Source organism: Lagopus muta, chromosome 3 (assembly GCF_023343835.1).
Source record: "Lagopus muta isolate bLagMut1 chromosome 3, bLagMut1 primary, whole genome shotgun sequence".
NCBI lineage: Eukaryota > Metazoa > Chordata > Aves > Galliformes > Phasianidae > Lagopus > Lagopus muta.
The window spans coordinates 70151337-70176109 of NC_064435.1; the positions used below are offsets into that span (position 1 = coordinate 70151337).

The 24773-nt window shown below is 38.5% G+C and overlaps 1 protein-coding gene across 10 annotated transcripts in view; it reads right to left on the reverse strand.

Moving 5' to 3' along the window:
• The window catches only part of CTNND2 (catenin delta 2), a 613278-nt gene that overhangs the window by 201959 nt on the left and 386546 nt on the right, over positions 1-24773 (reverse strand). For all 10 annotated transcript variants that reach the window (XM_048938460.1, XM_048938457.1, XM_048938459.1 and 7 more), the window contains one exon: positions 20678-20930. In XM_048938460.1, coding sequence (XP_048794417.1) covers positions 20678-20930 — 253 coding nt within the window. The remainder of the gene's footprint in view (positions 1-20677; positions 20931-24773) is intronic.

A 24773-nucleotide genomic window follows, 5' to 3' on the forward strand; every position in this document is an offset into this window, starting at 1 on the left:
ATAAGGTAATAAGACTTCGTACCTGTTACAAAGAGTTAAGTTTAAAGCTACCTCATGAAATTTCAGAGACATTTTCCAATTAGCAGATAAGGGGATTAAGGGGAACAGGTAGATATCACTGTGCCAGAAGCAATCAGTGACAACAAAAACAATGTAGATCACAGATTTTCAAGACTGGCTGTAGAACAACCAATCATGAAAGCGATTGTGTCAAAATCCAATCTATCTCAAAGTACTGAAAATAGAATTGCAATCTGTATAAAAAGCATTAGGGTTTACAGCAATCAGAAAAGGAAAGGTTAGTTTCCTGGTAAAATTTAAACAAGAAAATATATAAGCAGAAACTGTTAAGTATTGATTTATGTCTTCCTAAGACAAAAAAAAACAAGCCAAACTGGATTCACAGATGCTGGGGTTGCAGAGCAATGCACTGACCATTCTGTGTTATGACATAGGCTGTCTTCTGTACTAACCAGCACTAATAAAGGATGAAGACTGCCAGAAGATATTTCCTCCTACCTTTTCCAACGTCTTACTTCTCCACAACACCTTTCACCATCTTTCTCTCATTCTCTCATATGAAACAAACAGTTTGTTTTTTTTAAAACAGAATACTGTAATTTTCATTTGAAAATTCAGTAATCTCAAGAGTATACATAAACCATAGTTTATGCTGAGAATTCAAAGTATGTTTCAGCTCTAGCTTCCTCACCTACCCACAGAGATAGAAAGTGATCGACTAACTCTCAGAGTGCTTTGCAGAACAATTTTGGTTCTGCACATTGCCATCAAAACCCTAAATGCCTGGCTCAGATGGGTACTGTATTATTCATGTTGCTTGCACAACAGCAGCGGTACCGTAAGTTTAGCTGTAGTGAAAAGTGGCATCATCTTCAACACTAGGAGCTAAGAGAAGTAGAAAGCAATTTCCATTCTGTTTTATATCTGTGGACCACTAAACGTTAGAGCACTTATTGTGAATCAGATAGTACACCTGTTACAATTGTTACAATCAAGAGCTCAAACATAAAAGGTAAATGTTTAGGGATTCAGCCTTTCAAGAGGTTTACACCCTTGTGGAAGTGTTTCCTGAATTTCCTTTGTGTTCTTATACATTATACAATAACCTTTAAAAAAAAATATTTTTTTCCCTGATCTCTTACTTACAAGGAGGCATTTTCATTCCTTTCCAATTATTTTCATAAGGGTGTAGAAATCTTCAGTAAAATATAGACATCTTGGAAGAATGGTGAAGTGCTCAGGCATTTATGCAGTCAAAATGCCCTCAAAAAAAAGAAGTGGACAAACTAACTTAATTTATTTAAACTGGTTCATACCAATGTATTTAAGTAAATGATTCAATGAGAATCATAGAATCACAGAATACCTAGAGTAGAGTTGGAAGGGACCTTTACAGGTCATCTAGTTCAGCTCCCCTGCACTGAACAGGGACACCCAAAGCTAGATCAGGGTGCTCAGACTTTGAATGTCTCCAGGGACGGGGCATCCATCACATCTCTGGGCAACCAGTTCCAGTGTCTTTCCACCCTCACTGTAAAAGATTTTTTCCTTATATCCAACTAAATCTCCCCTCTTTAAGTTCCAAATAATTTCCCCTTGATCTATCACCACAGGCCTAGCTAAACAGTCTGTCCCCTTTTTTCCCCATAGTTTCCCTTTAGATACTGAAAGGTGCTCTCAGGTCACCTAGCAGCCTTCTCTTTTCCAGGTTGAACAGCCTCAGCTCTCCCAGCCTGTCCTTACAGGAGAGCTATTCCATCCCTTGCATCATTTTTGTGGCCCTCCTCCGGATGTACTCCAATTGGTCTATGTCTCTCCTGTACTGAAGACTCCACATCTGGACATTACTCTGCTACGGACTTACTAGCAAAAGTATCCACCTCAGCATCTTTTTGGTAAAAACCAAAAAGAAAGTCTAATTTCAATTATGCATTGTATTCCTGGCTTTGCTATCCCAAATACTCATAGGACTGACAAAGACTTTACTTTAGTATTATTAACTTGGTATTTAAAGAAATAGGAGACTGCAAGCAGGGATCAATTTTCATTCAAAGACATATTAGAAACGGTTTGTTAGTGCATCACTCTTTCTACTCAGATGGCAGAAACAGTCATTATTTTGTGTCTTTGCCTGCTTCTTCCCATTACAATTCATTACACTGAAAACAAAACTGGGCAACAGTCAGTAGATCTTACCAAATTAGTAGCTACTGCTTCATAGAAGTACACAGACTGTCTTCAAAACAAACAGCAAATTGAAAATTGTAGTGTAAATCAGCTGGTAAAGAAAACCCTCCTTTGTGAATAGCACAGAGAACCCAACTCCTCCCAGTGTTTTGTACCACAAATAGGTATATTCAAGTCTGGAGAAAAACTCTATGCTCAAATTCTATTAAAAAAATAATAGACTTTTCAGACTACAAAGAGAAATGCAGTTACACAGCTCTTTTTTTAGTCACAAAAAAACTGTAGAAAGCTGTACTTCTTCATGGAAGAATACATGTGAATTCACGAACATGCATTCCTACTGAATGCATTTATAAACTTTTTTGACTAGAAAGAAGCATAGAACAAACTGAACATTTTTCTTCTTCTTACAGTCAGCAGATACAGCAGAATCATTTAGCATACTTAAATCATTTTGTAACTTCAGAATATAGATGCAATGACAATTTCAGAGAACATTCAAATAACTTTAAAATTACAAACATTCAGGAATACCATATTTTAATAACTCATGAGTTTGTATCAACTTCAAATTTATTTATTTGTTGCAATGAGAACCCTACACACCTCAGTGAGTGCCCTTTTAAAGGGGAAGGCAGACAAGATTGCTAGCTCTTGTTTATTTAAGAGCAAGCCCCTTCCTCAGGACTTCCAAGGTTAACGAGACAGCAGGCTCGGTATCACCTAAGAAAGTAACTGGAACATTAAGCTACTGCGTTCGGGTCAGCTCAAATGCTGAACATACTAAAAAATACTCATTAGCTTTCCCTAACATTTGTGAAGTAAGTGGTGAGAGGAAAAAACGCATTGCCTGGTAGGCCCCTCATAGGTAGCCTGAAGACCAAGTAAACCAACATGAAAACAATTTCACCTGGTACGCACATGTAAGCAAATAAGAGTCCTGCTTCACTCTCCTAGATACTCACAGAACTCTGCACAGCTATCATGGAATTCTGCTCTAAGTTTATCCTTTTCACAATAGAAGTTTGTAGTTATCCCAAGGAAACTAGACTTGCATCTTCTTTTGAGTGTGAAAATAAGATTCAGATGTGAAGAAATCCAAGCAAAGAGGAGGTTTTAGAGCTGAAAAATGTGACTGAAGAGAGAGCTGTATGTTCTGTCACACAACATATTGCTAGAGGCTCTAGAAATATTAAGAAAGGGGAAAACAAAGGTGAACACCAATTTCTATATGAAGGAACTGTTATTTGGCTGGGATACCTGCATGCCACAGTTTAATCAAATGCTTTAAAGAAGAAACAAAAAAACAAAAGCCCTTCAGTGTCTTGTAGGTCATACCCAAATTTTAAGGAGCTTAACAGCTAGAAATACTTCTCAGGATTAAAACAGCAGGAAGCAAATTTACCCCTAGGAATACTGCTTCTCAGGGGTTCACATGCTAATCTACTTTACTGTAGCTCTTGACTGTTTTTCTATTTTTCCTTTTGACAAATTTGGAAGAAACACTTCAATGTCAATCTTCTGACCACTTTAATTCATACCAGTTTTATATTTGTTGCTCTTCTACGTATTTTTAGTTACTTGTTAAAGATCGCTCAACTACATCTAGTTGAAACGTCAACTGAACATGACAGGAAGAAACTATTCTAAGGACTTGGGAGACTCAATTATTTGACTGTGCACACAAGTGGGATCCTTCACTTGGCTCTTAGTAGGTTTGCATTATTGCAGGGTGAGATTCCCCAGTGCTCCTGAGTAAAACCAGAAAATTTTATATGCTTTTATAACTTCCCTTTGTTTCTCAAGCTTCCATGCAGAGTCTTAATCTCTCAGACTGCAAAACATAACCCTCCATTAAGCAAGATGAGAGTCTGCTTCCAGCCCCAAAGAGGATGCATCTTCTTATGTAATGTAGCATGCAATTGTTTAAAATTACTCCACTACTCCTCAGCAAAAGGAACTCAAGTACTAAAAGCTGAAAGTAAAACCATAATCAGGAATAATAGTCTTTAAAAAATGAATAGGTGTGCTCAATTCAAACGTAATGACACATTCAAAATGAAGAAGTACTTTATCAGCCAACAATTAAATCTCACTTGAACTGTCCTGTATGTCAAATTATTTTGTTTTGTTTTTCCTCCCAAGCAAAAATCTCCTCACAGATAGAGAGAATAGAATACTAATTGAGACAAAGTTTCCTCTCCAAAGTTTGGGCAAGGTCAAGTCTCATTTGTAGATCTTTCACAGAATCACAGAATTGTAGGGGTTGGAAGGGACCTCCAGAGATCATCGAGTCCAACCCCCCTGCCAAAGCAGGTTCCCTACACCAGGTAGCACAGGTAGGCATCCAGGCAGGTCTTGAACATCTCCAGAGAAGCAGACTCCACCACCTCCCTGGGCAGCCTGTTCCAGTGCTCCGTCACCCTCACCGTAAAGAAGTTCTTGCGCATGTTTGTGCGGAACTTCCTATGCTCCAGTTTCTGGCCGTTTCCCCTTGTCCTGTCTCCACTCACCACTGAAAAGAGTCTGGCCTCGCCATTCTGCCCCCCACACCTTAGATATTTATAGACCTGGATCAGGTCCCCTCTCACAGTCTCCTTTTCTCAAGGCTGATCTTTGGAGAAGAGCAACATCTCCCAGCAATCAATCAGATACAACTAATTCAAAACCTATTTATTTCCTTGCCTTTTATCAACTGGAAAGCTAGTTTCTTTTTTATCATAAACTCTACCACAAAACAAAGATGGCAAACCTACATATCAGTTTTATTCAGGTAGAACTTCCAAATCTCACAGAGGCTCAGGGGAGACCTTATTGCTCTCTTTATCTACCCTGAAGGGAGGTTGTAGTGAACTGGGGGTTGGCCTCTTCTCTCGTGTAACTGGTGACAGAGCTAGAGCAATGGCTTCAAGCTGCACCAGGGTGCTGGACATTAGGAAATACTACGTCTCTGAAAGAGTGGTCAGGCACTGGAATGGGCTGCCCAGGGAGGTGGTGAAGTCACCGACCCTGGAGGTGTTCAAGGAACATTTGGATTTTGTGTTGAAGGACATGGTTTAGTGAGAACTATTGGTGATAGGTGGATCGTCAGACTGGATCATCTTGTGGGTCTTTTCCAACTTTGGTGATTCTATCATTCTATGATCTCACTCCCTCAGTGAGATGCCAGGCTTTCTTAAGCATTGTCAACTGACAAAAAAAACCAAGTCAGAACAGCCTCTGTCAATTTAGAATTATACTTCCCTTAACGCATATTTGGATTCTTTATATAACACGCATGTAGAAGCAATCAGGTGCAGCACATGTCAGGAAGGGTTTCTACCCTTACAATCACTGATCCAGATCTACGTAAGAATACACTGTGTCCAAAATAGAGTGTTTAACTACACAACTCAATAATGTGGAGAGTTTTTTTTTAAATACGTGGATGATTTTTTTGTTTTAAAACAAGCATCCATACTTTCTCTGTTCTTGCAAACATTAAAAAAAATAACACCACAAACAAATGTGAAATTGTCCTGTTACTAAAACACAGAAAACAAACGTCCATTCACAGAAGCGTCTGTCTGTGTTTTCTAAACATACATAACCAAATTAAAATGACACTGCAGTTTACACTTTATAAGTAAGGGAATTCTACTGGCAGTAATAAAACTAGCAGCTGCAATTGAATTTGGGTATGTAAAATGTGCGGCTCCTGAACTGATCATTTCAAAGCAGACAGAAAAGGTACTCTGACTGTCAAGTACAAAAAACACTCAAGGATATGGCTAGCAGCTCTCTACCTGAGGTAGTGATGTGAGTAACAACCAAATCCTGGTCTGTTTCAGACCAAGCGCTTACCAACACCCACATAATGAATTTCAGCAGCAGCAAACAAAACAGCAAGCTGACTGAACTCACATCATACCCATCATTCATTTTCTTAACACAGCAAAGCAACCTGACATGCCTCATCATGTATGATGAGCTGACATTGCATGCTGCTCTTGGGCACATTCTGCACCCCACCTACACACAGACATGAACGTCAGTTCATCATACACGCCATGCATGCATGGGTTATGGAATCTATACATGTATGATGTGTTCGTACGACATATTTTTCATGTTTGTATACTTACATCTTGTATTTATACTATATTGAAGAAGAATTAAGTTCCCATGAGCTCAGTCACCAACAAATACCGTGCTTTGTGCTTCCACTTTTCTGAGCTATCGGGTGGCCAAAACACGCTCAACTTACAAGCTTCGTTGGCTACTGTATACATGTATACAGAAATGAATTTAGAGTAAACTTAGCTTAGCAAATACTAAACATGGAGTGGTAAAGAACCTTATCTTTTTTCCTGAGTTAGCTGACTAGTTGAAGACTCAGATTCTTACCCTATTTAAATGATCCACTCTAAAAAAACATAAATATTCTAGAAGCACAACTGTCACAGCAGTTTTTATTTTTACAAGATGACAGCATGAGATCACTGAATATAGTTGGCTACATTTGCCACTGAGTTTTTGTAGATGTCCAAGGCCCTTTCAGTTCTGCCCTTTGCCTCACTCTTTGAAATTGCTTTCTAACATCAGCCTTGAGCACATTTCTGCAAACATCTTTATGATTTTCACATGGCATCCTTCCTACAGACTTTCACAGCTGACCTATTCCAAAAGAAACTAGTCTCTTTATTAATCGCTGTATTTTCTACTGAGACCTGCTTACCAGAAAAGCAGCAAAATGTTCACATTATTGAAAGCAGTCTGGGGACACCAGCAATTATTTGTTAAGCAGAATAAAAGTTCCTGACCGATTCAGAGGTAAGTCTATGCACATAATTAAACGATTTAACTGCTTTTACTTTTAACCCTGATTTCCTTTCTACTTTCTCTCGTTCTTCCTATCTGTCTGCATTTCATTTGAAATTGAACATAAACTTTTTGAGGCAAGGAAGTGCATTTTTACATAATCATAACCCACACAGCAAAATGAAACCATTGGATCATTTAAATACTAACAAGACGGACCAAAATTGCATCACAAATCCATGTATTTACCTTTGTCTTACACGTAAGCAAGGAATACAGGCCACCAATCCAGCAATTCACCCAGCACTTTCCATAGCCTTCAATCTAAGCTGCATATTCTCACAGGAATTGCATCATTATCACTACCACATGCAAGTACTGAGAAGAACTCATTAGTCTTCAGAGGTTTCCATTTCATTACGGTTCTATGAGAATTCATCATTACAAAGCCTAAATGTTACATGGGTTCAGGGAGAATAGGGAACGAAATGTTCTTTCCTGATTTTTTCTTTTCCCTGAATTAAAAGAAATTAAGTCAAAGACCCTTTCTTTGGCTTATTTTACAACACTCAGCTGAAAGCAGCCAGATCTCTTCCCTACTCTAAACTCTGGACTAGAATCTCTAAACTCTTCAAGTCTTTGGCTTTCTAGAAAACTCAGTTAAGTGGAAACAAAAAAATCCCAAAGCAACAACAAAAACCCAACAAAAACCAATCCCCCAACACATTTATTCTGATTAGTTTCCATGCCATTTCTGGCATTTATTTCAAAAGAGTATTATTCCTTTTCTGAAGTTACTAACCCAAACCAAGTGTCACCATATGAAAACTGCTGCTTGCTACTCTAAAAGTTTATTTGCTTTTCTTTTTTACCACTGAGAAACTAGTTCAAATTTCAGCCTAAATAGAAAAATGGAAAACATATTTCTCCACTGGCTTCATTACAATTTTAAGGTTGGATCCATGACATCCAGATTGAAATGAAATCCATATTCTAAAGAAATGCTGGCAGCAGAAAGTATTTCTTGTTACAATGACATCTTAACGTTTTTGAGCGATAGTTCTCATGCACAGTTATTATCCAAGAAACACTATTTTCTTTTTCAAATAGCACATTATTATCTGTCCAAATGTAGTAAAAAAAAAAAAGCCACAACAACTTCTAGCTGTTGTCAATAGACTGAGAGATTCATCTGTCTCTATTTAACAGACATACAAGGACATTTTACAGGAAATACGTCAAAGCTTTCTGTGCATTTCTCATTGCATATACTTTGTGAATTTGACAGTGATGCCTTTGTAACATTTCTCTCCCTCTACGTATGGAAAATTTCAAAGAAGTGGAGAAAAATATACCAGTAAAGCTCCAGTTTCTGGCTGCACTGAAAGCACATGCAGAACCTCAAGCTACTGCCTGTGATTTTTCTGAAATCCAATAGTTTTGAATGAATACAATGTCATGAGAGATTTAGTTTTTCTAAGAAAACTGAAGATAATAGGGCTCTAAAAATCACAATTTGCATCTTGCTAGTCATGACCCACTGTTAAATTTCCATTTCAGGATTCCTCTACATTGCTGTATTTACTCCATTCAAAATTGCATTCCAAAGTAAATGGAATTTCCTCTTTGAGAAGGCTGTAAGATTTAGCTCATATCACTGGCATACTGCTGTTCTGCAGAACTGGGAGCTCTGAGAGTTGAGCTTTCTCATGAAGCCTGTGATACCAAGGAAATAAATCAATACCACGTGCACAAGCTCCATTTTCCAAAGAAGTTTAAAATGATAGAGAAGCATGCTCATAAATAGTTTATTTTAAAATGATTCTGGAAACTTTCATGTGCTTCATTATCCTTCAGGCTATACTGAAACTGTCAACAAAAGAGTGAAAGGCTACCTTCGCTATTTTGAATACGTCAGCTGTCACCTACAAGCCCAATCATTCTTTTGCCATCCATTCCATTTCTAATCGCATGAAGGCAATACAGACAATCTATCATAAACGTTTTAGAAAGTTTGATATATAGATTTCTTTCCTGAGTTTTTCCCCATAATTAATTTCCTTACGAAAAAAAGCAAAACTAGTTCTCCCCTTCACCCTTCCAAAATACTTTTTTTCTTTTTAGCAATGGAAATGCTTTTTCTCATAATGGATTCTCAAAAACCATTCATTAGCTGATGAATCCTACTATATTCTTAGTGTTAAAGTAGAAAAATGCACAAAACACTTCACTAGAAATAGGTGAAACTAAGCCACGTTTAACATGATGTAAAAGCAAATTCTAACCTAAATGTTTCTTTCAAAATGATGGAAAGAAGATACACATTCAGTAACAGACTGATTTTTATGTCAAGGAATATGAAACAGGACAGGAATCGGGCTTCCATACTCCCACCTCAATGTATTCTGTGAAGCTGTTAGCTGCATTATTATGAGGCAAGCCTGGCCTACTAATTAACCTGGTGGGGATTAGAAGCTATTAGGCTCAGTTTCAGTGTACCCACATGCACAACTGATATGATTACAGGCATATAGGGGGTGATAAACAGAGCCCTAAAGGAAAGCACTTCCACCTAGCTGCCCTAAAAACTGAATCAGCAAGAGTCAGTAATTGGAAGGGAAAATCTGAACAGCATGCATTTTGAGAAATCAGCTCTTGAATTGTCCTGTGAAGCTCTGTCATATGTCATCATCACCAGCACAGAAGCTCCTACACCATTACACGCTGGCAAACGTGAATGCAGTTCCTGCTCTCCTCTCAAACCTGTCCTCCCTCTGGCTGTCCGAATCCTGTTTAAATGACGTGCTCTATGCTTTTAATTACTTTAGTGTCATCACTGTTCTGACATCTTCATAAAGTGCATAAAAAGTGTAGGCCTGCCCACTGGTCTTGCAAGTACATTTCACTTAGGATGTCCCCCTGTGAGACGGCAGCCCTCTTCCTCCTACGCAGCATAACCAAACCACCACGTTTTCTGTAAGCAGGCCCAAGAACTGCACCCACATAAACAGTTCACAGATTATCTGACATCCTTCAGAAGGAGCCTATGTGCAGCACTGCTCAGCGTAGGGAAGAGGTCCTGATGCATGCACAGGGCAGAGGCAGGGAGGTAACAGATGGTTGCTGGAGACATGCCATAGGAAATGCAGTGGCTGACAGAATCTGTTATCCCTCAGCAGCTCCAGCTCCAGATGAAAACTTCACAGTTCAGGATAAAATTTCATTAAAACAAACGTAGCTGCTGACAAACAGAAAAAAGCATTCCAAAAGGAAGACTAAGCATATGACAGAGATGTCACTGTTCTGCAGAGAAGATTTTATGTATTCAAAAGAATTCCTAAGTATGTGACTGGATTTGCCTGTATGGAGGTTTTACAAGTTGGTCACCTGTGGTAAACTCTGCTATGATGTACAAACACAGAGATATCACACTCCTTTTCTAAACTAAAAACAGGCCCACAAAGGGAAGCCCCTCACAAAAGCCAACTTCTTACAGGGAAAAGGAAAAAAAGCATCCATTTTATGGCCATTCAAGACCATAATCTAAAGTATAGTAATATGAATACCTGTAGAGTTTATGGGATCACGTCACAGAAAAAGCAGCAGCTTTTTACTCAAGAATCACTTGATGCGAGGGACAACTGACTAAAACATTTTAAAAAAAACTATAAAACTAAACATAAAACATAAACAAAAAACTAAAACATTTTCAACATTGTTTGTTTTCAGCTCCTGTAAATTTCATTTACAACAAAATATCCATCATGAGAAGGCCCAGATATCCTGACACTCAGGTTAACTAACAAGCAGCTAACTAAATGGGCACTCTACTTTTAGAAACATTCAGCTAAAGGTATTGACTCAGAAGGGATTACAGCAATCACAGAATTGATCCAGCAGGAAACTAACAACTCCAAATTAGAACAAAACCTGTAGGTTGCTCCAATTAGTCCAAATGAGTATTTTCTTCCTCTCACAAGGAAATAATCATCCATTACACAGCTGTTATGTGGTTACACTAAACCTAGGCAGTGTTCGGCCAGTTCCTGGTGAACCCCAGGGACTGTATGACATGAGAGTTCACATCTACCATATGTTTCACTGCCCATGTAGGCTAGACTAATGACAAACAAGGGGCTAATTGCTGACCACGTTCACAAATCCTGCACATGCTCTGAGACTTTCTGCTCGCATGGAGATCCCTCCGAGATTTTTCTATGCGATCTAGGATGGCCCAGGCTCACTCTCTGCATTGTCCTGGCAGGCATATTCTGGGCTTCACTACTGTAGATCCCTCCAGGCTTCCCTGCAATGTAGCAGCTCCAGCTTCCACAGCTTGCAAGCGACACAGGCCCACTCTGCCACCACTCACAGCCATAAGCCCTATTGGGAGCACAAAGGACCAGTGGGCCTCCAGGCAGCTATTTCCACACCCAGGTAGCACCATAGGCATGTCCCCAGCTCATGGAGTGCACCAACTGGCTCACAGGCTCTTCTAGAGCCACAGGCTGCCTCATGGCTAAGGAAAAGTATCATGTTTGTTTTCTATCATTACAATTGCTTTGCTGGTGCTAAGCTCCCTGGTCTTGAACATCGCACCTAATATTTTACACACCAGCTCAGGTCTTAGGCCAGAGGAATCAGCCTACAGACCAACGTCCTGATTTGAGACACGATAAAAAAATAAAACAAAACCCACATTTTTTCATTGTTCTGACCTAGGTGATTTAAGATCAGTTCTTCGCATAAATCGTTTCATACAAGAAGGTCATACTATTCTGCACTTCTACCATCAACAGATTAGGAGCAGGACAGTCCCACACTGCAAAATTGTAGAAATAAACTGGTTGAATTTTGGAGGTGTACAGAATTCCTGGCTAGAAATTGTACCGGTGTTTCTGTATGGATACAGCCAGTATTTGGAAATGCCAGCACCGAGTTAGATGGCAGCGCTCTGAGAGAAATTATGGAGATTAGATGTTTTGAAGGACAATGGAATTACATAAAGAACAGCTACAGGCAATTTAGTTTTTGAATCATTCCAAGTCAAAGTGGGAGTCAAGAAGAATGCAAACTTCTTATTCTAGTATAAAAAGTTGGAACAAATAAGGCATACTGATTCAGCACTGTTTCTCTACAAGAGTAATTAAAATATTAGGATTGTCACAGGAAGTTAAGGAAGCTAAGAAAACTGTTACTAAGAAACTGCCTTACACCTGCGTTGTTGGCATTCCCCCCTTTCTCATGAACTAACATAAACACAATCACTTTCCTTTAGCCACATCAACTGACAGTGCCAAACGTGCAAACTCAAATTCTAAAAGGAAAAACAAAGCATCAAACAGCATAAAAGCAAAAGACAGTCCTCTTCAAAATGTAACACATGAATCAAATACATCATGTCCTGGTATGGAACAAAGGGATTATCAAACTAACTTGGAAATATTTTTAAAAAGCTGAAAACTGAATCATTATTTTTGAGTGTACCTCAAAGTCCTCTTATTGCGTGTCAATGTGCAGATCTTGCATGCTTTTTAAAAAACTTTTTTTACTCTGGCAGAGTTTGCCAAAGTGCCTCTTTTCACCACAAGTTTTTCCTTCCTCCACATTTCTACCTTTGGTGTGTTCACAAAACCTAGACATCTCATTCCTTCTCCTTTCAGCTAAGAAAACAATTTATTTCCAGGTCTTCTGCTCTCTAGTCTCCTCCACTTTTTTGCACAGTAAAGATAAATACAATCCCCCCAGAACTATAGCAGTGAGAGGTAAGCTAAACAGCAAACTGATAGCAGTGTTTTAAAAAAAGCATAAAGAAAATATGCCACAGTAAGCCCAGAGACTGGGAGTTTCCCAGGCAACAATGGCTGCAGGATTTCTATTAGGATCAGTGGTGGCTCTTGGTTCCTAGGAAACCACAAGCTAAATGCTACAAATCGCGATGCATCTCTGCACTGGGTCTGTTCAGTGAGGAAGGAAGACCTCCACGAAGTCAAGAGAATGTCCAAGAGAATGGCAGCACACTAGGAAGAAAAGGCTAGGAGGCAGATTTCACACTAAGCTCTGATCTTGAGTGAACTGGCAGAGACTGGCCTCCTCTCATCTGAAATAGTCTACATGGAGCAGATATATATATTTTTTTTCTTGAGTCAGACTGTTCAGTTTCCACAGCTACAAAGTTCTACCAGAGCCTAATAAAGATTCTTGACTATTCTTTCTCCTCATCATTTTCCGCTAACCTCTACACTCAAAACATGATTTCAGCAAACTTTTGGTTGTATTCTGTTGCAGAAATCCTCTCTCTCAATGACATGTTTTGTACAAAATGTATTGTTTGTCACTTGTATAAATTGACAACAAATTGGCTTTTGTTTCTTGCTTATTTAATAGCTGTACAAAATCACAATAATATCCAGCCTCAGAAGCCAACAATCTCTGCTCATAAATTTGTGTGGCAGTGTCAAGGATGACTTTTCTTTTTTGAGACAATTTCAGCCCACACGTCCTGATTTTAGCAAGTTTCTTGAAAGCTTTCCATTCATCCTGTCCACCTAATGTATTTCTCTCTCTTCCATCACATTTGCCATGGAATCAAGATTATCCTTTGAACTTCAAAGCACCTTACAAACTTGCTCTGAACATTTCTAAAAAGAGGAAGATCATTATTATCCATTTGGCTGATGAGATGTTCAAGAGCTACTACTGAGAAACTCTATCGTGCCAGGATATAGTAACAGCTTACATGAGCCCAATAAAGACCGAAAGTATGATTCTTTCCCATGTTTTTAATGTCTAGTTGGAAGACACGCTTACAACATTTTGTAGCTGTTCCAGTCTGCCATCATAGAAAGGAACCACACAGATTTTGCATCTGTCAAAGTTTGCAAATGAACCATAGGATATTGAGCAAAATGCGTAGCAAACAAAGGCAGAAATTGTACTGGGACATATATTCACCATTAGATGCTCAGTTACACCATTCAAGCGACAAAAAACAAGCTATGGATAGTATGAGAATGAGGCTCACTGCCCACCTGCTTTCTCCCCCTAGATGAATCAAGACATTAAAAGACACAACAGATTGGAAAAGAAACAGTAGAAAGGACTTCATTGCTGATCCTCAGGTGTCAGATCTGCATTACTGCAATGGGGAAAAAAATTATTTAGGAAGGAGGAGATCTTTCTTTTGTTCTTCCATTTACTCAGCTGTGGACTTACAAACAGTACGCGAATCTCCTGCCACTTCCTTGTGAATGCCGTGTATCACTGACAAGTACATAAGCAGCCTTTCACTTCTCTTCCTCCAGTACAAAGGAAACAAATTACCTTCAGTTTGAGGCAGAATATTGATAGAGCTACACTTTCAAACCAACCAAGCAAAAAAAAAAAAAAAAAGTATTATCTCTATCTCGAAATTATACCCTCTATATATCCTACATAAATATCCTACCAAATAAAGTGGCTATATATAGCCTATTCTCCTCTGTTGGTGGCTTAGGAACTGTAAGAACTTCAGGACAGACTCATTACTCAAACTATATAGACCAGTCACCTATGTTACTGTGAAACCTAGATTGTGATGTTCTATGATTACAGTACAGCAGGTTTGTTAATGATAAGATCTTCTTTAACAACAGGATGGCAACAAAATGGAGTGACGTTCTGCAGCCAATAATGTTACTAGTCACCGACAACAACAAGTGGATGCTAGTGCTTCATCAGCTAGAAGCACAGATATTATTTCTGTACGCTCCAGTACACTCCAGGATCTTTTTCTTCAAAGGATTTCCAAGACAAAGGAGGTTGTGAAACAGCATGAAACAATTTCAATACTGAAAAAAAGAGCAAACACAGGTGACGCTTTCATGCATACTGAATCAAACCTGCTGCATCAGGGAATGACTTTACTTCTGTCCAGCACTTTTCCAGACATTTTGAGTCCAATGCGATGTAAGCAGTGGAAACAGATAGAAACTGTCGGTATATACAGCAGTGTGGTCACACATGATATGTTTTCCAAATTCTGGGCACTACTCCTCTACTTCAAAGTTGACCCAGGTCTGGATCAGTTACCAGCTGACTTATTTTGCCACATCCAAGGTGGATCTGAATACTCTTAAAGAAAGTCTTCTCCAACCAAAGTTTTCCAGGCAAAGCAGTCTCCTGAAATTCCAAATTAAGACTGCGACAATTCACCTCAACTACTTTAAATAAGCAGGCTTCAACCTTATTTATGTATAACAGGAAGGGGAAAAAATCTCTGCTTACTTTATATGATTTTTCATTTTTCTCAAAGCTACTGTGCTCACTAAGGATCTGTATGAAGAAGTGAAATTTTCTCTGGACTTGCTTTATTTGAATTTCCTGTATTTTTATGCTGTTTTGAAAATCTGATTTTATTTTCTTTTTAAGGTCAGTTATTCAGAGAGGAAGCACAATTTTTTTTATGTAAGGCAAAATAAACCAGATATTTATTAGCTGAATAAACAAAAGATATCTAATCAGATTAAGGACTTCCTAGTAGGATGTTAGCAGGACCTCAGAATTTGAAGCATTCAATTTCTCAAGGTATCTCTGCACTGCCAAACATACATGTGCTGAGATCCACTGGAAATATGCTTCCCATGGCTTCCTCACTACCAACATCTTTGGAGAATTTCCCCTTCCACTTTACCCCTAATATCAGATGAGGCTAAGAGAGACCTTTGAAAACTTGTGGGTGAAGAGATCTGCCCATCACACTGTATCACAGGGAACCAGGGAGATGGATCTGCAATCCTTATTCTGTCACATTCAGATCATGAATATCAACTTCATTCCTCCACCTCTTGGGTTAAAGAATTATGCTCTGGTTCCCTGAATCGTTCCCCACTCCCACCATGGATACGTCCTCTGTCTTCCTGAAGTGTTTTAATATAATACAAATCGTTCAGTATCAGAGATATAGCAGATGATAATTGAGTGGTAAAGGCTTTAACCTGGAATGTGGCAGACCTGTCCTTGTTTGGATAAGTAACTGCTACAAGCCACATCCCAGCAGGAAGGACAGAATCCAACCAACACCTCCAGCAGCCTGTTGGATTCTGAGAACCCCAGCCCATATCTCACTCTGAATAGGGCACGACAGCACACTGTTATCATCAGCTGTTCTATGGTCACAGGAAGGCCTTCTCCCTCAACTGAAGCTCCTTTCTGCAGGTGACATGCTCTCCTAAGGGACCTACCAGACACATTCTCACAAACATGTCCAACCATCCACACATGCAGGTTTACACTTATTTTTCCACCTTGTTATACCATTCTACTGTCCAGCTGCTATTCAGTTTACAGCAGACTAACACTATTTTAGTGCTGAGAACACTTGGAACAAAGCAAGATTAAATATATGGTAAAGACTCCTTCACCCTTTAACACAATATGTTCCAAACTGTATGTACTGATCCCATACGCAATTTTACTGGAACACAGAAGTTAACTAAAACTTATTCTATTTCTTTGACTTCACTGTCAGAAAAAAAAGCTTTCTAGCTTGCATACTGAAAAAAAAAAAAAGCACAATACAGAAAAAAACCCACAAAAAAAAAACCCAAACCAATGAAACACCAAAAAAATAGAAAGAAAACAGAAAAACAACGAGGAGTTTTGAAATTAGTAGTTCATACAGAACGTTCTGATCTAATTTATTTCCTTTCGTAAGTGGTAAGAAAGCCAACTTTTAAGTTTAGACAGCCAGAGCCTTCCTTTTCTGCTAAGGAAGAAATTACAGCCAGCAGAAATCATGAAAGGCAACGTTGACTCCGAATGCACAGAATGAAGCAGAAACATCTCTGGGCATTACAGCTCAAGCATGCAATACCTGGAAAGCTCCATCACTATGCTGACATAAACACAGACAGCTGTAAAGGTAAGAGCTGGTGTGAGACAGCTCGATTTAGAAATGTTTATTTCTTCTTTATTTGCAACACAATTCAACTACTTGTGGTGATGTTTTGTTATTGCTGCAGACTGCACTATGGTAAAGAACGAACCTCTTACAGCTGCATTCACCAAATCAGCCAGTTTCTTCAGAACAAACAGTTCTAAGGGGTCTGAAACACGTTGAACAGGAGTCACAAAACACAAGACTTGTTAACTCAACACATCAAACCAGACACAGGCCCATTCATAAATAAGCAAAGCCAGTTACTACCAAATATCACTGATATGTATTTACCTGAAAGACATATTTTGGTATAGAAATTGGAAGGCACACAGACTGATAACTGCATACTGACGCCTCAATTTCCAGGGCACCCCGGTTGCCCCACATTCTGCAGATGGGCAAACCTTAAAGAAGTTTTCAAAATTTAAAGGGCAGACAAATCTTTCTTAAATGAAAGCAGGGCAGAAAGATGTTACAAGCACATATATCCAATACTTTAAAACACCCACAACGTCTCTTGTTCAGAGTTCAACAAGAAATAAAACCAAGACAGTACTCAAAAAACAAATACTGTTATTTTGCGCCCTTACTTTACACCACATTTTCATATAAGAAATTACGGCATGAAACAGTTCACCTCAGCTATACTTCATACTTCTGCTCTTCTAACAGCAAGCAAACAAAATAATCAACTTGTAAATAAGTTGTCTGATGTTCAGCTTGTTTTTTTCCATACACAACTTAAGTTTTATTATCGACATGCAGTAGGAAAAGGGCTTTCCTTTCTAATTAAGATAAAGCATCAGACTCTCTGATAGAATACATGCATGTAGTTTTCACCATCTTCACTATGTCATTTACCAGCTAGCAGTCTGAGTAAGTTAAAAAATACCTATTACCACAAACCTGATAATTATTCTGATGCTTTTTAGAAATAGATGCTAAACTTTAAGATAACGAATATTAAACCGTATTTTATGAGAGCTGAATGATGGAGAACAGATGCTAAGTTAAAAATTAATTTGCAAAGTGTCAGCTCAGAACATACATGTAAAGCTGCAGTATTTGCTATTCAAACTACATGCTGAAAACAATGGAAGAAGTTGTTTATTTCTGCAGTGCCTGCCAACCATTTTTTCAGGACTTCATATGGAAATCCCATCTAAACTTAAGAGTCCAGAAAATAGCATTCAGTTTTAGAAACTCTAATGGCTTATTAGGATAAGTACATTCTCTTCTGGGCATCTATTTTCCATCTTGAACTGACTGACATATAGCAAACGCTATTCAAAAGCCTGTAATTAATTTGTTTTTGTCTCAGAGTTCGCTCTTCCAGTAAACCTTTGTTTGGACCTCTGATGGAAAGGTTGACTGTGTCTGAAAATTATGCCTGCCACTCTGTAACCACTCATGTAAGTCATTTTAAAAATGAAAAACAAGCAAGCAAATCACAAAAGCAGCGATATCTCTGTAAAGAAGCTCAAGATTTATCAGTTGCTCAAGTCCATTTACTGGGTAACAAGATTCTTTCTTCTTGCTATGCATGATATAAATGATAATCCTTTGAGGAATACAATGAAACTTGACACTATTGCAAATTTTTTGTGTATTTGAAAAAGATGTTCTAGTTTTCCTAATTATAGCCACTCCTTTTATCTCCCATATGCTGTACTATATAAATTCTGTCTTTCCTTACAAATTCAAATCTGTCATTTATATGAAGGTTCATACTTTATCCATATAAATCGGCCACCTCCCAACCACTTTTGTTTCTCTTCTCTAAACACCCTCCAATCTTTCAAAGTCTTTCCAATATCTGAGTGATCAATGATAGTTATGGTCCACAAGTAGTCTCACAAACTGGTCTGCCAAGGCAGACTATAGCTGTTGCAGACTGAGGCACAACAACATAATCAGTAGTCCTCCTGAAAAACTTGCTAACTTTATAATACTTTATAAGAAGCATTTTCTGCCAACAAGTAGAAGCAGCATCATTAAGTAATGGACACCACACAACCTCATTTGTTTGATCCATGGACCGTGATTCATATAACACAAACCTCTTTTAGAGAAGTGGTGAAAAGTCGGAGTCCATTTAGTAGCGATCATAGCAAAACAGATTTAGTGACTGCCTGTAAGAGCTTATGTCAATTTAACCTGGATGTCTACATGCTGCTACTTTACCTACAAAAAAATCAGTACTCGTGAATGCACAACTATTCACAGTATGAGAATGAAAAAACAGCCAAATGAAAAGTCTGCAAGAGAAAACCTTCTTTTATAAGCTCATTTCATAGATGGTAACTGAATATCAGTTTCAAAGCAATTGCAGAGCAACTCAGAGATGACCTTTTATTTTACACAGACATAATATCTAGCACCTGCAGTGATACTACAAATATGTTTCCTGCATGATGGCACTCTTGCTGACATACACCTCTTAAGAACATCTCACATGGATTACTGTCATTTTTTTGTGCACTCCTAAAGCAATTTTCCCTTAAGTTTGAAAATGAGATATTTACAAAAAGAAACCTTTTTTTTTTTCTTCTGCTAGCTTTTATATTCTGGAATACAAACACATCAAAACATTGAGTTTTTATTAAAAAGACTATTCCCCTCCAGTTACCAATATTCTTCTGATGTGTCATAAAATAAAAAAAAAAAAGAGCTGCTATTGGGTACCTGGTTACAAAGAACTTCCCTCATGCTAAACAAGCAGAGATACCAGATTGTGAATACTGTTTTTTTAACGCTACAAGAAAAGTCTTTATAAAATTTTTACTTAGCATTTCCACCAATTTGGAGGGGTGCAAATTATTGGGTTCACTTATGTATGACATGTAACAAACTGATAAGTAGTTCACACCATCTGCCACAGAAAAAAAAAAGTATAAATTAACATTTTTGATGGGCTTAAACTTCAGTCACAAAAAAAGCCTTGTTCTCTTTTCCATCAGAAAATTAAAGAAAATTACAAAGTGCACCAAGATTGCAGTCAGCATTTACACTACCGTTATCATGGAAGTCAAAGCATATGCCAGAAAACTCCCTAATCTGTTTCTGTGTCCACTGGGCATATGGATGGCTATAAAATTTATCTCTTGTGTCTTCCCTAGGCACATGACCATATCACAACCCCATTGCTGTTGGGCATGACTAAGTTGTAATAGGTACTGAAAGAGCATGCAATGTAAAAATCATTTATAGAAAATTGTAGCACATACATTCTGCTATCATGCACTGGTATTAGAAGCTTGCATAAGACACAGAGCGAAGCACAAACCTGGCCAATAGGCTGTTTTACATTGCTCAGTCTCATTGCCTGATACCAGAAAATCCTTCTTGTAAATATTAACTGCAGAAAACCCAACAACTGTAACAACTCCTGCCCAAGCAGTACCTTGAAAATTCAGTTCACAACGGTTAGAGTCAAAAGTCATAGCACCACTGCCATTTTCAGAGAAAAATCACTTTCCAAAAGATTTGGAGGGGTGGCACTACTGTAAGCGGGCTAAACGTATGTATCCAAGATCACATCTGTCATTTCATTTTCAAGAGGAGCTCATGAGAGCCTGCCCAAGGTAAAGCATCAGAATAAAAGTGTTATACAAAAGTTTTATACTTACCATCAGATTTCGGGTCATGGCGTTTTGTTGGTGATATTCAACAGCAGAAATACACAAAGCAAACTGCAATTTCAAACCTCTGCATGAGCAAGAAATAGTAGACAATTAAGGTTTCACCCACCTGGGATCTTTCTGAATGCTATCAATGGAAGGTGACCTAGCCAAGGTCCCCTCAGGTGGGATGGCTGGCCCAGATTTGCTGTATGGTGATTCAACAGAAGGACAATACTGCAGCTGTCGGTAGGGGTCTGCGTAATTGGAGGCTGGGCCTGCAGCATAGCTGGCCCTCTGGAAGGTCGCGGTTGCGTTCTGTGTGCCGTGTTGACTGCCTGTGCGCTGTAAGGGTACGGAGTCGACACCAGGGGAAGATGGGGCTACGACAGGAAAGTAGGGACAAAGTAAAAAATTGAGGACCTGTTCACAGAAATGGTTAACCAGGTCTAGGCAGAGGAAAAAAAACACACACATATAAAACAGGGGTTCAAAAAGAATGAGAAAAAAAACAAAACAAAGAACATTGTCATTTTCAAAACCACTGAAGTAAGTAACTGTCAAATGAACTTTTAAATGTCATGCCACTTCTAGACTAGGGGGCCTTTACTTCAGCTAAATAGACTGTAGCAATGCTTTTCACTTGAGATTTTACTTACACTAACCTGGGACAAAAAAAGCGCATAAAAAGCATAGAACTCATCACACCACGGTTTGCGAACACCATCAAATGGTTTTTGCAGCCTTTCAAGAGGTGAGCAGAAGGAATGGCCTCCTGAGCTTGATTTAACAAGCCAAGGTGTACTGTTCCTTGGCAAAAGAAATTGCCACAGCCAGCTGGAATTAATATTCCTGGTGTCCGTGCAAAAGGTAAAACCAGATACCAGCCACTGACTGTTACTGTGTAAACTTGTGTAAACTTCTGTAACCTTCCCCTCCTCCCCCCCTGTATTTCATGATATAAAAGACTTACAGGACTGCTACCACTACCTGAGTCTGAAAGAGAGCCAGGTACAAAGAGGCCAACAGATATCTTAATGCACACCAAAAGGGGTTGTACACCAAGTTAAAGATTATCATATTATCAGTTCTGAGCAGCCTACTTACAGAGTTAAACTGATTTAATGCTTTTTCAACAAAAAAAAAAACTTACTAAACCCCCTCACAGCCCCTTATTTTCTGTTACGCAGCAGTGTAACAGGAATATGGTCAACTTTGAGATCCTTACTAAATATACAATACTTTTAAACCAAAGTCCAAATGGAGGCAATTGGCTTTGCACTGTAAGGGCTAGAGAAGCAACAGCCACATAATCTTTAGCCTGAAAGCAAATACAAATTAAAAGCTAGCTTGGACTGCTTACAATGGCAAGTGAATTCTTCACGGGTCCCATTTCCCCCACATACGCAAGCAGGAATGGGCCTGGGTTCAGGACTATTTTTTGCTGAGTCAAATTCATACACAAAATCGTAGGCAAAATTGCATATTTGCATGATAGATGTTCGTAAAGTATTTCCCAGTCCTTTTTTTATTAACATTTACATTGACACTTCAGGAAAGTAAACATTTTTGGTATGTTATAGATCCATGAAAAGGATTTTAAGCATTTTCCCTTTAAGCGTCAGCAAATGAAATACACAGAGCTTCAAATACAATTACTGCAATTTTGTCTGAGCTACTATTTGTCAAAATTCACAGTTTACAAACATTCCAAGTTTGTATCAAACTCTGCCTTATTTTCATTTTTCCTGATTCTGAAGCATATTGCTCTACAATAACAAGTACTATCTCACAGCACTGTTACAAGCACAGAAAAGTGGAATTACCTTGATGTAAATTTTCAGCAAGATTTTATAAGTACTGCTCTTAATTTTTACCAAATAATTCCTCATGAAATGAGGAACAAGACACATACAGACCTTCCTGTAAATCTGCATCAGTTAAAATGAAAGAACAATATTAACATACCAGAACATCTCATGCACAAACCATGCTAAATTCAGTGTTATGAAGACACAATAAAAACATCACTTTTTAACAGAAACTACACTTAAACTGAACATTTGGTACCTTATAGGAAAAAAAAAAAAGTGAAAAAGTCAGAGAACATTCTAGAAATATTTTTAAGGAGAGCAAAAATGGGGTTGTACAGTGATACAGCTTGCTTTTAAGTATTGTCAGTATGCACAACATGCCACTAGCTGTTGACACATCGCAGGGAGGATTGCATAAAAATCCTACAATGATAACAGTGCTGAAAATAACAGCTACATTGTAACATACAATAGAATACTTTGTAAATAAATGTATTTACTTCTCAAGGCAGTTCGATGGAAACCATACTTGTTTTTAAACTCTTTGAAAACTTTTCTTTCCATTTTCCCCTTTGCCTTGTTATCAAAATAAGTACTTACATGAACAGAAACTGTCACTCTAACACCTAGGTGCTTTCTGAGTAACTGATTTATTTCTCAAATTATCTTCCTAAAAGAGTCTTGCTTCCTTTCAAATTTTATCACAATGAGCACAGAGCTACCAGAGTTAAGAGTAGAAAAATGGAATAAGTCTGTGACTTAGCTAAACATTCATTTCTCAGCTCGTTTGCCCAATGTTAGGCCGATTAAGTGTAAAAAGAACACACACAATCTGACAAACTAAATGCAAAAAAAAAAAAAGCAAAAAAATAAAAAAAAAACCCCATTCACTTTAAAGTAATTTCAACATTTAACTGGAGTAGAGTCACTACCACGGGCTGTAAAACAGTTAAACTCAAGTAGACATTTTTACATGTATGGTTTCAAGTCAAACTAAAGCAAAACCACCTTCTACCAACCCATTACAGTTAAATTCTTTTAGCAGCTAGATTTACTGATTAACAATAAGCCTATTAAACATAGTACTAAATGAGAAATCCCTTTGATTTAGCTCTTTAAACACCAAAGTCATAGTTATCATGCCTATTAAACAATGAAGTTCAGAAACCCATTTGTTTCACCAGGCAACATTAAATCACAAGGCACGCTGAGCAGACCAGAGAGCGTTCACGTACCAGACACATCTGAAGATGACAAAGCAACTACAGAGCATGCTTTTAAAACAGATTCACTTACTTGTTCCTCCAACTTTCACATTTGACTTCTCACAAATCAAAAGTCAGACACAGCGGTAACTGTACAGCTACCATGATACACAGGTAGCTCCTGTCACGCTACCTGGACAAGGACCACGGCTTTGATCCAACAAAAGAAGAGAAAGAGGGGAGCTGTAGCAGTGTTCTGCAGTAGAAACGCGCTAGCCCTCAGGCCAATTTCCCTGGGACTTGGCCCATTCAAAACAGGAACGTGGCTGCCTTTGGTGCAGGATACAGAGCTTGAGTTTAGGTTTAACACCAAGGAAGTCTTCTGTAGCTTAGGCACTTCACTATGAAGTTTCTTATTATCAAGAAAGACAGTCAAATTTATTCCAATTTTCATTTTGTTTTCCATTGTGTTCTCCCTCGCTTTTACGTGTTGTTTTGTTTAGCTGTTAATCTTGCAAAACTTTAGTGTCCAAATTCCATTCTATTCAATTTCCTGAGTTTATCCTCAGACAGAAGGGAGATAAAGAATTTGCAGGCAAGTCTTCTCCTTGCAGCCTCATAAGACAGCGTCTTCTTCATCCATCCAGCCTTTGCTCTCAGCACTTCCACTTTTTAGGGCTTCCAGAATTGCACTGAACTCCACATAACTAACTGGAGAAGCTTCTTTCCCTTTATTGTCTCCATGCCCTCTCCCTCTCTCAGCTGTTTCTAGTTACCTTCTTTCTGCTGGGCCCCAACCTTCTCCAGATGCTTGCATTCTATGCATGGCAAGAAAGTTGCAACCTCCTCCCCTCCAGTCAGTTCCCACATGCCCAGCTTGCTGCTTTCAATAGCCAGAGCATAGCAAACCACTGCACTCTGCTGTACCAGCCATCTTCTACTAGAGGAACGTAACACACAGTACATGGGAAATGCAAGCAAAGGGGAAACAGAACAGTTCAGAAAAAGGTCTCTTTTCCACCCATAAACATGCTACAGTTTTCTCAGGTACTGGCTATATTTGGCTATCACACCTACTTGTAATTAGTGTCTAAACACCATTACAAGCATGTATTCCAATTATTATTTTTTTAACAAGTTTTAATAGATTTCCAATTACACGGTAAGAAGGAAGAATTTACCCAAGTCACTGTGATATCATTCCTCC